Source organism: Crassostrea angulata, chromosome 1 (genome assembly GCF_025612915.1).
Source record: "Crassostrea angulata isolate pt1a10 chromosome 1, ASM2561291v2, whole genome shotgun sequence".
Classification (NCBI taxonomy): Eukaryota; Metazoa; Mollusca; class Bivalvia; order Ostreida; family Ostreidae; genus Magallana; species Magallana angulata.
Window position 1 is genome coordinate 40418105 of NC_069111.1, and position 15493 is coordinate 40433597.

The 15493-nt window shown below is 32.7% G+C and overlaps 1 protein-coding gene across 1 annotated transcript; it reads left to right on the forward strand.

Moving 5' to 3' along the window:
• The first annotated feature begins 3588 nt into the window (after nt 1-3588).
• LOC128165921 (uncharacterized) lies at nt 3589-9812 on the forward strand. The gene is made up of 6 exons (XM_052830862.1): nt 3589-3998; nt 4805-4968; nt 8352-8530; nt 8640-8775; nt 9007-9136; nt 9510-9812. Exons 1-6 carry the CDS (start codon nt 3614-3616, stop codon nt 9671-9673), a joined length of 1158 nt encoding a protein of 385 aa, XP_052686822.1. The 5' UTR covers nt 3589-3613; the 3' UTR covers nt 9674-9812.
• The last annotated feature ends 5681 nt before the right edge of the window (nt 9813-15493 follow it).

Here is a 15493-nt window from a genome sequence, read left to right on the forward strand (position 1 = left end):
GAAATCACCCCCCCCCCCTGACTGTTTGGCGACTCCCCCGCGTTAGGGCCTGTATATGGTGTTCAACTACCACTCTGCTCTCACTGCTAGTACTAGTAATGTATTGCTTCAATAAAATACGTAAGGTTGTGTCAGTGTTTCTTTGGAAACATAGACTTTATCATTTGCCATATAGGGCATGAATGTGTATATTTTCTGTGCGTGTATGCGGTTGGGTGGAAGGGGTAGTTATATAATGCTTGCTATGAAATTAACAGTGATCTTCTACGCGGTAATTCACTTTTCTTGAAATGCGTGTATTTTCATATCTTTCTTGATCATCTTTGCACTCTTACAGAAACCATCATACAAATGATAAAACATGTTTGTCGTTGTTATAAAGCACTTCTAGAAAATATCCTCTTAAATATTTTTGTCGAAGTACGGTAATTTGGGACCAGGACATGCATGTATCAACAAAATTTACAAGCCTGTAAACTGAATATATAGAAAGCACTAAAAATTGTGTCTTTGGTAATCTTACATTGTACAATAAGGCACATGCTATAATCGTAATCGATTGTAATGATTGCTCTTTTTCAAGTGCAAGTAATTTAATCGACAGTAATCTGTAATCGAAGAAATTTTCGCATATTGTATGAAAAAATAATCAACAAGTATTGTTTAAAACATAATAAATAGATAAAAAGTGTTTTTGCTTTATTACCGAAGTATTTTGATTTTCCACTTCACTCAAAATATAAAGAAAGGGTTTTCGGTCCACTCCGCTCCCATGGCCATTTCAAATTGCCTTGCAGATTGTTTGATTATTCAACCTAATGTGTCTGAGAAAAATCACTAAAGCTACCTTATGATTAATTATTACAGAGAGAGAGAGAGAGAGAGAGAGAGAGAGAGAGAGAGAGAGAGAGAGAGAGAGAGAGAGAGAGAGAGAGAGAGACAGACAGACAGACAGACAGACAGACAGAGACAGACAGAGAGAGAGAGAGAGAGATTTTTTTTCTATATATTTTGTCAGAAGAAGAGACAAAATTATGTGCGCGTAAGTGGATGTCACTTAGTGTGTTTGTCTGGTCAGTTAAGAAATCCACAAAGCAGGTAATGAGCGACCACCCGAATTTTTAGATAACAAAATTTTTAGATATCAAACTAGCCCCAGTAAGGATATACAGTGAGGTTGCCATTAACGAATCGTCTCCATTAACGAATCACTTTCAGATAAACAATTCTGTATTTTTCTATTAAAGGTTCAATACTTAACTTAACATATCCTGTTATGTAGAGTTATTCTTGTTTTAATTATTTATCATGAAATTATTAAACTTTATATTGTTTTATGTCGTAATTTCTAAACAAACTTGAACAAGCTTTTTGAAGACGCAGACAAAAAGCATGCGTGCAGCTGACTACTTTCACTTTTCGGTTGAGCTCTGATGTGAACGGCTCATTGTATGTAAGCATATTTGGTACAGATGTTTAATAAAATTATCTGTCTACAAGCACTGAAAGCGTCAAACAATTTCTTAATCAGAGAATAATTATATTAGCTATAATGTTGTGGGTAGTCAGGGTTCCAATAACGAATCACCGAGATCCGGGGATCACGGAGGGGTCATGTCAAAATTAATTGATACCGCTACGATTATTTACACATCTGCTTCAATAAAAAAAAAGAGAAACAACAATAAAAGATTTTAAAAACACATTTCATTCCCATTTACTAGAACATTTTTCCATTTGATTATGATTAATACGGATATTTATTGATTTAAAAACCGGCATGCCTTACAAATTAGAGTTATTCGTTATTCGATGACATTTAGTAGTTTATTTCCTAAGAATATAATTTTCCTTGAACATGGATCCAGTTTGCAGATTCACTATACATTTTTAATTTTGTTTTAAAAATATTTCATAAGTACCGTGGCAAACGATCGCTGATTCCATACATGTACAGGTCAATCCTGAAAATATTTATTTTCCTTGAACACCAATCCAGCTTGCACATTCAGTCATCCACTATACATTTCTAGATTTGTTTTAAAATATTTCATAGTACAAATGATCGCCGATTCAAAACGTCTGTCTTCCCGGTATTTGTTCTTCCATTTTTTATTCGATGAGTTATTTTCCTTGCGATATTCTTAAAGTTTCTATATGTTTATTTTATTTTATTTTTAAGTGTCGTTGCTCCGCCTGAAAAATCGATGATGTAGTACATATATGTTATAAAAACCCAATCTGATACAGTATTTAATTAATATCGACACATAATTTCATTGCAAATAAATTAAACCCGTTGCGACACAAACTTCATCATTCTGTGAGTTCTATGAACTGAATAACGTCACTTGTCTATGCTTTGGGAAAACCCTCGTGTGTCATATTTCGGTTTTTTCTCGATCCATTTACATGTATATTTCTTTGTAATTTCATGAAAAGATGTTCATATACATGTATCTCATAGAATTAACAATATTGATGACTTACAATGACTAAAAACTAAATGATTTTTAATAAATTGGTGGATCAAAGTTAACAAATCATGCAGTCATTTTTTTACCATTGAATTCACTGTTATTTTTTCATGAATTGTCGGGTTCAATAAAATGAACACTTCGCTCAAAATGAAAAAAAATTATTATTATTAGTTTTTCCATTTATATTATTCTTATTCATGCTTTAAAGCATATTAAAACTTAAAAAAAATATTTCGGCACTGTCCCTAACAAAAAATAATCGGCTGTATATCACGTGATTCGGTAATGGAGAAAATGATCCGCTAAAGGAGAAAACATCGTTCATCAAAGTACAGCGATAATTTTTGTTTAATCATTGGTTGTTGGGAAAGAAATATATGATGTTATGAGTCAAGTATGATACAATAAAACAATGTTGTATTATGAATTTAACTCGGGCTTGGTTACGTACTATCAACGCGAATTTACTTAGTGATTCGGTAAAGGCAACCTCACTGTACATATATTAAATTCGAACAATTACAATTACCGGTAAGTTCTAAAAACAATTCGTTCAAATCATGATGCAAAGATTCCCTGATAGTTCTATGCATATTGCAAATAATATTCAATTATCAAATTTTAATCAAATTCTAATTTTCAAGAAATCAGTAACAACAGAATTAATTTATGGCTAATGGTGCAAGGTCAAGATTTCACGCAAACTCGTAAACTTCCAAAAATTAAAGAATTGCACCTAATGTAAAAGACTGATTTCTCAGTATTGCTTATAATTTGAAATTTTAATTTGATTAATCAGTAGAAGTTATATAATGTTATCTTATAGGATTGAAACATGAAATCTCAAATTAATGAAATTTATCTCTACAAACAAGTCCCTTGTATGTAGATCTGTGCACCGTGTGTTATTTCGCGAAAATTACGACTAATTCGCGAATGTAACGCATTTATTTGCAAAAGTTTCGCGTTTATTCGCGAATGTTACGTATATGTTCTATCGCAATATCTATCGCAAAGGTTACTAGTATACGTGATATTTTTATAGTACTGAATTCGAGACGGAAGTCTTCTTTAGATCTGTTTTCGTGTATTAGTGAAACCCGCTTTTCACTTTCATTACGTCAACAACCAACATGGATCCATCTCAGGCATCTGTTATGGAGTACGTGCAAGTCCTTCAACAAAATGTTGCTGAATTACACCAAATGGGGAAAGAATGGGGCATGACAGAGGAAGAGATGTCAGCTTGTATCGAAAGAGTATTGAAGGAAGATGAGAATGTCGTTGTAACTCCCCCACCTACCTTTACATTGAGGCGCATCTTACGACGTGTCCCCATGGCAATTTTCTTCCTGTTTGTGACCATTCTGGCCATCGCGTGTGGAACTTTGGTTCTATTTTACGTGTATCCGCCTGCAGAGAATTATGTTTCAGGAGCTCTTCAGCCGTATGGTTACACAATTTTCAGAGCAGTGCGTCTTGCAACACTTCCTCTTCACCGTTACTTCAATATCACGAGTAAGTTGGCAGAAAAGAGTTTCGTGTAGAACAGTAAACACTGGCTTATTTTCAGCCTGATTTTGAGACGTTTATAACTATGATCCGAAGGTATAGGAGAACCCTTAAGAAAATATCCGAGGCTCTATGCTGAGGACAAAAGTTTTCCAGGGCTTGTTCGCAAGCAAGGGACACTCCCTTGTACAGTTGTAGGCATTTATTAATTAATTCTTTTATTAATTAAGGTGGTATGGGACACCTGCTGATATTAATGGGGATTAATACATTTACATTAATATACATAGTATATATTTCACCAGCTTAACATTTCCAAATTTTACAATATTTAACAAAAACATGTTTCAAAAATTTGTGGAAAAATAAAAACTTTAAAATCCCCAGCGGAATTCAAACTCATAACTAACAAATTCATAGTACCGGTAATTTCTCTAGCCCACTGCGCCATGCTGCTAGGTAGCAATTTTGTGAAAGAAACGTTTTGTATAATTACACTTGATTTTATTGTTTAATATTTTGATAAATACTATGTCACAACATACATGAACACAGAGGTGTCCAATACCACCTTAGTGACAGTCTATACTATACCACACTCTAATCAGCTAAATTTGTTTTAAAGTTACCAAAAAATAGTTCATCACTTGACTGGTGAACAGTTTGTTGATAATTAATCAGTATTATTTTGGCAATAGTTGCAGTAAAAAATTGTTATCATATAAAACTCTAACCCTAATGAGAGGCAGATAATTATGGTATTTCTAAGGCAGCAGTAATCTATGAATATCTCTCTCTCTCTTTTTCCACAGGTTTGTATGATGCTGAGTGTATTGTTGGTAACCCTTGGTTTGAGGAACCCTCCATGGACTGCGTCTTTTGTGAGGATGTGAAAAATATCGAAATTTTATATGACACCAATGACCAAGAGTTGATAATGAAATATCTTGCAGATGCCAGACCTATGGTTTTTCAGGTATGACCTCCTCTCTACATGAATTCATGTTGTTTGTACGTGTATGTGATTTTTCAAGAATAAAACTACCCGGTAAGCTGGTTTTTTTTTTTATAATTATATGTAATTTTAATTAAACGCCTTCAGTGTAATACATTAAAGGGTACCTGCAGCCCAGCCGACGTGAAACATATGTTAAAGAGTTTATTTACCAAAATTTGATGCAAAAAACCGCATCGAAATCGGTGCAAAAATAACGGAGTTACGCCTCTTCAAAGTGGCTATTTTTACCTGCTTTGGGAAATCAAATCAAGAGAAAACAGAATTAGGCAATAACGAGGCTTCAGTGGAAGTGACGTCACGAGGTCAACAGGAGGGAAATTTCCTTTCAAAGCTATACAAATTAAATTCGATTTTTCAGCCAAAATGATTGATATAGGTCTGATGTTTTGACTTATCTTGTTATTTTAAGTATTGTAGATCTAGAAATTTGTATCCGTTATTATTTTATTACAATCTGGTTTCTTTTAAAAGGATTTTAAAATTTGTTATTCTCGTCGCCTTTTTACCGATGAATACGATATCTTAAAACGCTTACATAGGCAAATTCATGTTCATTATTAATTTTTTGATTACATAATATCCTTTCACACACGAGTGATCCGAGACAATGACACAGGTAAACAGGTAAACTAACGAAGCCACTGCTCCAGACACACGTGTATCTGGGGTATGTATACACAAGGTACACGAGTCTGGTGAACGAAGAGAGGGTTTCACATCTCTAGGCGGGTAAATTGATTTGTGTATAATTAGCTACTTAATTGTTAAAAGATAAAACAGAGAAATAAATTAGACTGTGTAAAATCAAGCATTCGTCAGCTAAAATGTGTATAGTCCGTCCATCAGTGATCAAAGAATCATGCATGATACTATTAAATAGTAAAACTAATGTTCGAAGTAAATGCCTTTATTGTTACTTATCTAATCACTTAATAATGACTAAATTTATAATTCAGCAATTGAAACCTTTTTTATGTGAACAAGTTATTATTTCGGAAGTAATTACGTTGTTCTTTATAATTTCTTTTTTAATAAAGTGCAACATTCTTTCGAGCGCTATGGTCAGCAATTAAACGCTTTATAACTCCGTAATACTGACAACGAATCATTATGAAATCTGAATAAACTGGAACATTTTGACAAAGGATGTAAATAAATGTAAAATTAAATTCCATTATCGTATTTTTAAAAGAATACAAGACAGACTTAATCATGCAGCCATCTTGGACTTTCGCCTTGATCCGTTTATAATCCCGTGTTTGTTTGTTAAAGAATGCATACTATTTTGATTGTTATTGGTCCGATATCAATATTATTGAATAATTGGGCGACATCATTTGTAATTTTATGCCTTATACGAGGAATAGACCCCGAGTTACCTTTTACGAAATATCATTATGTATTATCAATATTATTAATCAGTTAATAATGTCACTGAGAAATCATTCGAAAGAATGACAATATTAACAAAATATGTTTCTTATAACAATAATGCTTTGATTAATTGTCATTTTGCTACATATGGTGTGCATTTATATGTAAAATGTGTTGCACATTAGACGAAATTCATGAAGCAAACAATTGTCCGAATTCTGCATTTTTGTTCGATAAAATACAGGTTAAACTCAACCAACAGTATAATTAGTCATCCAGGGTTGATAAGGAAATAAAACAACAGAAAAAAATGTTCATATATCGATAAAACAATGCAAGAAAACGAACAGTTTTCATACGATATTCCTGTTTCTCATACAGCGGCGTTGACCCCGTGACGTCACAGTTCATCTCGCGCCAAATCGGCTTGATTCAAAACTCGTTCAGGTGCGAAATCGGGTTTCCCCCAAATATCTCGAAAACTACTTATGCGATCGCTGTAAAATTTTCAGGATGATGTTTTTACACATAGATCTCCATTATATCAAAAATTGACCGGCACTGCAGGTACCCTTTAAGACATTTCATGCCTTTTGGAAACTGACTTTAAAAGTAAAAATGAAAGTTTGTCTATAAATCACAAAATCAATATAAACTTTAATTTGAGTTGCCAAATTTAGAGCTGGCCTTTCAAAGAAGAAATTTAGACATTAGCTCACCTGAGCTTTCAGCTCAGGTGAGCTATTCTGATCACTTATTGTCCAGCGTTTATCTGTTTGTAAACTTTTTACATTTTTGACTTCTCCAGAACCACTGGTCCGATTTTGAGCAAACTTTGCACAAATCATCCTTAGATGAAGGGAATCCAAGTTTGTTGAAATGAAGGACCATTCCTTCTTTCAAAGGGAGATAATTAAGAATTATTGAAATTTTGCTGGTATCTTTAAAAAATCTTCTTCTCAAAATCCAAATGGCCTGAAAAACTATAAATTGTACGAAGTATCCCAGGTAGGGTGGATTCAATTTTGGTCAAATCATGATCCCCAGGGTTAGGATTGGGCCACAATTGGAGGTCAACTTTTTACATAGGAGTACATAGAGAAAAATCTTTAAAGATCTTTTTTCTGAAAAACAAATTGGTTAGAAAGACTATAAGCTGTGTGGAAGCATCCTCAGGTAAGGTAGATTCAAGTTTGTTCAAATCATGATCCTTGGGGGGTAGAGTGGGGCCAAAATGGAGGGGGTGAATATTTACTTAGGAATAAATAGAAATCTTTTTTTTCAAATTTTCTTCTCAAAAGCCAATAGGCCAGAAAAGCTGTTACTTGTGTTGAGGCATTTTCAGATAGGGTAGATTCAAGTTTGTTGATATCATGATCCTAAGGTGGAGCCACAATGCTGGAGGGCAATTTTTACAAAGAAAAATATTATTCTCGTAAACCTTAATGTTTATGGTTGTACTACAATGTGGGTCTTGACATATTATTGATTCACAATTGCTTAGAACCTGGACTTTGGGCCCCACCAGAGGCTCAAAGTTTGATTTAGGTTTAAAGATATTTGTTTAAAATCTTCTTGAGAACTTAAATACTCAGTATGTGATATGACTTTGAAATTATCCTGTTCAAAAGCAGCTCAATGTTCAACATAATAATATCTGAAGAAAATTTGAAAATCTTTTTGTAACTTTATTCTTCTACATGGTCCAGATATTTTGTATTGTATGACACCATAAATCTGATTTCATTATGTCCATTGTTGCTCAGGTGAGCAATGAGGCCCATAGGCATCTCGTTGATGTTATCACATGCAGAATGAACATTGTTTGATAGTTGAGTTTTATAAAACTAATGAATAATCAAGCAAAATGTGATGCAAGAATATCTTTGGACAACGTATAGTACATTTTCAGTTGGTGTATTTACTTTAATTCTAAACATATAGTGTATTCTGCAATTTCATTGCAGGGGTTGGCTGAGACAGTATCATTCGAAGATTTAAGACACCTCTACAGAAATAATAAGGATGTCATTGATACTGCTGCTTTCTTCCAATCCAATGTGCCAGGAATGAAGAACATTCAGGACCTGTTCAAAGATGAAATAGATGAAAATGTTTTGTACAAGGACAAAACGACCATTCACTGGTAAGAAATTGTTAAGGAATGCACCAATTGATTTCAATTGACAGTAACTATTGACTCATTTGAATGAATATATGTCACCATGCTGGTAGGAAATGCATTTGTTTTACAGGTTGACAAAAAACATCGCCGGCAGTCAGGTGATGAGGAAGCTGTTTCCTCGGCCATCTTTTATTCCTCCTGATAGTGAGGTGGCCCTGGAGAAGGTGGTTTTTGTGGATGGACACAAATCTGAGCACTATGAGCTGGTGAGAATTGTAGTCTGTTTGAATACAAGGATTAAATAAATAAGGAAATAAAAAATTAGATAAATTAGAAAGAAAGATATGTACCATAAGCACTTAATCAAACTCATCTCAAAAAGTTTTGTCTTAATGATGCAAATATATTAAATTCAATTTCAACATTTTCATGAATGCTTTAAGTTTTACTGGCATAATTTTGTCTTTAATGCAGTGACTTGCTTTGTTATCTTATAGGTGGCAGTGATTTTACAGCAGGGCTATTACATGCAGCTGTCAGGCAGTCGTAAGGTGATAGTCACACCTACCAAATCTTGTAGAGAGGTGTGCAGCCCCATGCATATCCTGATGAATGAAGGAGATGTCTGTATGTATACGAAAATTTCTTTTTCTTTTTCAATGTCAGTAATCTGCCATTTTCTTCCTCTTTATTATGTAGCACATATTATTTTTTAATGAATATTTTTTAGTTTGTGAGGAAATAATGTCTAGATGTAAATACTTGTATTCTCAGGAAATTCTGATGCTATTTTTTCCCCTGAACTTATGCCCTATTGATTTTATTAATGCAATCATTGTCATTTTTCATGTGTAGAATTGTGCAGTGAAGACTACATGTGTATTACCTAGATTGTACAATCCATCCATAGTTTTTAAAGTTCTCTTAAGCCAATTCTTGCCGATAAGTCTATTAATTAACTATGCTCTTGCTAATCTTGTGATTTGCATGTCATTTTCAGTGACCTATAACCCTGGAATCTGGAGGGTAGTAATGATGCCAAACTTACAGAATAAGCTCAGCATTGGTTTTCTGGGGTCCTACTCTTTCAATGGATTAAATCATGGTGAAATTAAAATAGACGAGGAACCCACAACAGCAAATGGTGGAGAAAAAAGAGAATAATTATAAATACCATAGAAATTTTTTTTCACAAATAAAATTGAATCCTTAATTAAGGAGAACAACATTACAAAGGACAGGAAACAATTCTATTTCACATGAAATTGGCCATCAAATTTGATTAAATTAAATTTTAACTGAATTTTTGTCTTTGTGCTTAATACTTATATTCATGTCTCGCATTTCCACTTTTACCCCAAGAAATCTATTACATATACACTGTAGTTGATATTGTGATGCCCCAAATCAGAGATATTTTGTTGAAACAATGCTCTGTGTATGGATATGAATACTGCTTTTTAAAGCAATATGAGCTGTATTTTTTAAAATTTCATTTTGCTGTAAAAACCTGCTAGTATGCTAAGTCTGCATGTAACTTAATAAACTTTTGTGATAAATAAGGTTGGAAAAAATCATTAATTTTTGTCAGAGGAAAGATATTTTTCTAAGGAACATATAGCAAATCAATTTTTGTACAGGATGACAATAATTCAATTTTGCTCCAATTAAGGCTTCTTAACGGCCCTTTTCACAAAAATTTGGCGAAAAGAAATTTAAAAACCATGATATTTTTGTCATTTTAGTAGAAAATAACATTTTCGTTAAAAAAAATTCATCATGAAAATTGCACCTCATATGGTTTTAAATGCATATGTAGGGATAAAGGAAAACAATTATATTATTTAAAAAATTTGCTGTTTTACCTACTTATTCAAAATACCCAGAATTGATGACGTGTAACATATTAAGGTTACCCATATTAAGGAGACTGACTTAGTTTCATTGCACATGTTTTTGCGCATTCTAGTTATATACAGTGTATTTATCATATACATTTTGTGAAATCATTGCTGTTCCATTTATTAAATAGAATGCAAAAAACAAATATAAATATTTAAATTTATATTTATAAATATTTAAATATGGAAAATTTTATGTTATATGACATGATGATAAAATGAAACTTTGTAGGAGTACGTTTTAAGAAATAGCCTAAAAGAAAAGGTAAAAAATGTACGCCTTTGAAATTTTACACACAGAATAATGTTATCATCAGGGTTATTTTCTTAATTTTTGAATGAATCATTTTACCAAACTACATTTGTAATGCTCCAAATATATAGCAAAATTTGGTACATTTTGATATTTTGAGGTGACATCCACTGAGTACCTGACCATAGAATTTAGTGTTTTTAAAAATATTAGGTAAAAAATGATATTCCTTACCACATGGTACAATTACAGGACAATGTACTCGAATGATTATAATTATTTCAAATAGGATAATGAAAAATGAATTCCATCTACTATTTATGCTACACTGGATACAGAAAGAGCAATGCACTATATAGCTGTCCTTTTCACGGTAAAGCATACCACGTTATCGAATGGGAGTTTCTTCTATATATATGTATATAAATTTTGCGTCTGGTGGAAAGTAGAACTGCCATACATCAATCATAACATAACAATGATAAACTTACGTGCATGAATCTGAAAACATTTCATTAGAGACACAACATTTGGTTTATAATGTCCGTTAAAAATAGAGACCTCCTGACAAGTCACTAAGGGTTATGGCACTCAGGTGACCGTTAAGGCATGTACATAGGCCTCTTATTAAATTTTTATGTATTGCTTATATTAATTCCGTATTTCTTCAAAGAATTACACTCTATTCACCCCCCCCCCCCCCCCCGGACCATCAAAACATGTTTACATCTTTTAGATCATACGATGAAAACCTTTTGCATTTTGTGGTTGTGAAATTGGGAGAACCCTTAATACGTCATTCATACAGGAAAAAGACATTTATATGATATCTTTAAAACATGGGAAATAAAATGTTTGGACTACATGTATGCCCCCTTGGAAATTTCACAAAATTTAAAGGATCTATTGCGAATAACAATTGAATTGACCTATGGGAAGATAGATTTCCCGGAAAAAAAATCACTTTTGAAAATCAAAGGCTTTTTTGGTAATTTTCCATCGTACATATTTCTAAATTTTTCGAGTTTGCACTCTAAACCTATCATATTGCTCTTGCTATTTTATAATTAATCTTCATAGTTAATTGGCTAAAACTGCATTTTCTCAGTAAAATGGTATATTTCTGCATAGTTTTTTTTTTGGCCTAGATATCCTTCAGGACCGGCCTGTCCCTAAAAATATCTTAAGTATTTCGATAGGTTTTTTTCAAAGGAATAAATTAAGAAAAGCGTAAACTGTCCCAAGTTATGTCATATCATATACTTGTAACAAACGTCAAAATTAAATTCATTCCTTATAATTAAAACATAAAAACAAAACTAACTCAACGTACAATTTTCATGCTTTTGTTTTATGGTAGAACTTTTTAGGGGCACCCCGGTCTTGGGGTCAAATTTTGCAGAAAAAAAATTCGGAAACTGATTTCTCTCATACTGGTCTATTTTTACATGAGAAAGAGTAAGTCCTGGATAGCTCAGTAGGTTAACCGCTGACTATGTCACACATGATGTTTTTGTGCCCTGGTTGGATTCCATCTGTGGGCTTAATTTTTCTTTTTTAAATTATAAACGGCATTTATTAACACAGATTTATTTTTTTTTCATTCAGAATTGTGCATTTTATATATTTTTAATCGTCTTCCTTAAATCCACATTTGCTCTTTGGATTAAAGATATCGATGGAAAAAGTTATGTACTTTAGGACTTCACTACATGCAAAAGCAATCAACCGGAACTATACCCTAGTGTAAGCACGCTTTGTTTGAGGACAAGAACCATTCACTCCGTTACTCGAGACAGGTGCCACGTAAAAAAAACATGCTGCGTTTGCCTGTCCAGAACATCTATAGGAAATGGTTCAATGGTGGGAAAAGTACTGCAAAGTAGATGCAGTTCGTTCTTTGAAAACGTGTGCATTGGTGACATTTTAAGCCAAAAATGCATGAAGAAGGTTAATAGATTATTTTAAAAAATGGGGGGGGGGGGGGGTCGGTTAGAGTTTCCCGTCTCCTGTCCTTGCCATTCCGGCATCAGGTTCGTCTCCTTATACAAAGGATGCAGCTGTTAATATGGAAAAGAATTCAGTTGAATGTGAAGTGAATGATGATACTTTTCGAACGCCTCGTAAAAATCCTTCGATCTATATCTAAAAAATACATCACTCTTCTTATTATTCTGTTGGAAAAAATAAGGCGACGTGCATTATTTGTGACAAAGAGTCAAGGGGTTTGTGACTTTTGAAATCGCGTCACGAGAGACGTTCGGTGAACATGTATTATCGAATTTAAACTGAATCAAAATAAAAAAAACCCGTTCATAACTCATATATACTGCTCTGACAACGACAGTGAAATGTTTTTTTTTTCAATTACTATACATTATGAGAACTAAAACTTAAAAGTTTATGGCCTAAAATCAAGAGGTGGAATCGAAATGATTTTTGTAAAGACAGAAACCAATACCGGTCCTATAGGTCAATTTAATTGTTAAACGCAATAGATCCTTTATAGCTACTAGGCCTAGATTTGATAGATATAACTTTATTAGCTTCAACTGAAAATTTAATGATTTGACCCTTTATAAAGCACATTTAATTAATTAATTTTCTTGGTTTAAACATAACGTAAATTTTCACGTATGCAAAATGTTCATCGCGCAAATAAATTCGGTGCGGAATTTCGCAATGAAACGCGAGGCAAGCTTTCGGGTTGTAAACGCTAAACTTTACACAAAATGTTTGAGATTAGACGCAAAACCTTTGCATATAGAGCACATATACATTGTATACACTCCAAAATCCTACGATTTTTCAGTTCGTCTATTTCCTTACTTCATCCCTCGGTGGTTATTCAAGTTTTCCTCAACCGTAGTCAATATCTACATAATATATTTTTATATCATATTGTTATATTTTATTACATTTATAATAATACATTATATTATTATCCTAGCAGCAGCTAGTCTACCTAACCCTCCTACGGCTACACTCGTAACTTAGTGAGGGGTCCGTGTGGTTTTTATTAGACTTTCATGGTAAACAACATTTAATTAAACGTTTATGCGTGTATTTCTAACATAGATTATGTGGCAGTGCATGGTTTTGTTAATACGTTGCTGCTCTGTTTCAGATTTTAATTAAAGAAACATATTCAGATTTGTAGATGCGCTACATATGCATGTATTGCTTGAGGAAATAATCGCTATATTCATTCGCAATTAAAACTACGATATAAATTATTATGAATTTCCCCTGTTGTTGTTTTGTTTCTTGTTTTCTGAATTTATTACATAGACTATGATATGTCATTTTATAATCAGTTTAAAGGTTTTGAAGATTTTCAAAGCTGTTCATGCAAGTATATTTCAGGAGAAAAGACGGTGAATAAATCTCTGTTCGAGCACAACACAAGCTAGATTCGTCGGAAGAAGTTTTTTTCTCCTTGTGTTATTTCTATTGTTACAGATACAATAGTTCTATATATAAAGACAAACACACCAACAAGACAGAACACAAACTTTCACTCTCTCACTCATTCTAAACGTACATTTATGAATGTCATAATTTCTATGCATCAATATATATGTTGATATAAATATATGTGTAATGTTCATCACATGTATAACAAATAACTATAGGGGATGATTAAAAAGAATTAAACATTAAAACTGATACTATTTGAAAGATTCTTTGGATAATCAGATCCTTGCAAAAGCTTTATTTATTTAAATGCGTTTTAACTGATATTTAAAATTCGTGTTGTAAAATTTTATCAAATTCAAATTATACTATGAGATAAAACACGAAGAAAAAATTATCATATAGCATTTGATTGAAGTCGCGAATCCAAACATATATTAATCAGCCGATAGTGGAAAATATTATTACAGGAATAGTATATCATATCGTAAAGAATTAACTTAAGGCTCTCAAATGATATAATGAACCTGATTATAAAAGTATATTTCTTTGAAGAGAGTTCTTCTCTCAATATTATTTCAAAGAAGAAATAAAAAGAATTAAAGAACCAAAAAACTTAAAAGCCGATTACAGCTATGAGAAACTTACATAATGCCTAAATATAATCGTTTTCTTGAAAGCGTTGTCAGTATAATTCATCCAATCTAATTAGAATAAGGCGTTCTGAATCCGCTACCGCTGATGTTGGAAAATTTTAAATTAGATTGTAATATTCACCATAATATGACGCATTGTATCGCACAAGTTTTGCATTCATTCGCTCAAAGATTTGCGTAAATAATCAATCGAAAGTTTCTTGTTTGGTCATTTGGCTTTTGTATCATAAAAAAAAATCAGTAACATTTAGGAAACATATTTCCCTAAAGAATTAAACTGTTGTGTCTCTGCGAGCGATGGATAAATGTATGTCTCGATAAATAAAATATCATCGATATTTAAAATCAACCAAACAAACAAAACACTGAGCTTATAAAAATAGTTTTAATGTTTATATAATAAAACAATGTCTCACTTGGATACAGTAGCATAGTTGATACATAATCTCTGATAATCCCTCTAAATCCCTCTTTTGCGGATTTAAGTGTCACCTACTTCTTGACTACCACGTGATATTGTGGTTACGGTTTGGCAACGTGCCCGAAGTAACGGTACGTGTAATCGGTTTTCATTGGACATTACACTGATCGAGTAGTTTCGTATAAAAATAAAACGAAGTTTTGAAAAATGGCCCTTTCTTAGAGTAAAGAATTGATCTTATAAAGGTTGAATATTAAGTTGAATACGTATGACATTTTTGTTTTTGGAAAATTTTTGAGAATCATTCTCCGTTAGATAAAATGAGCCAATGAAATT

What these genes read in the sequence shown, in the direction of transcription:
- LOC128165921 (XM_052830862.1), top strand. Translation starts at nt 3,614, where the DNA reads ATGGATCCATCTCAGGCATCTGTTATGGAGTACGTGCAAGTCCTTCAA. An exon ending in GACAAAACGACCATTCACTG is followed by an intron (nt 8,531 to 8,639) that starts GTAAGAAATTGT and finishes TTTGTTTTACAG; the next exon opens with GTTGACAAAAAACATCGCCG. An exon ending in GATGAATGAAGGAGATGTCT is followed by an intron (nt 9,137 to 9,509) that starts GTATGTATACGA and finishes TGTCATTTTCAG; the next exon opens with TGACCTATAACCCTGGAATC.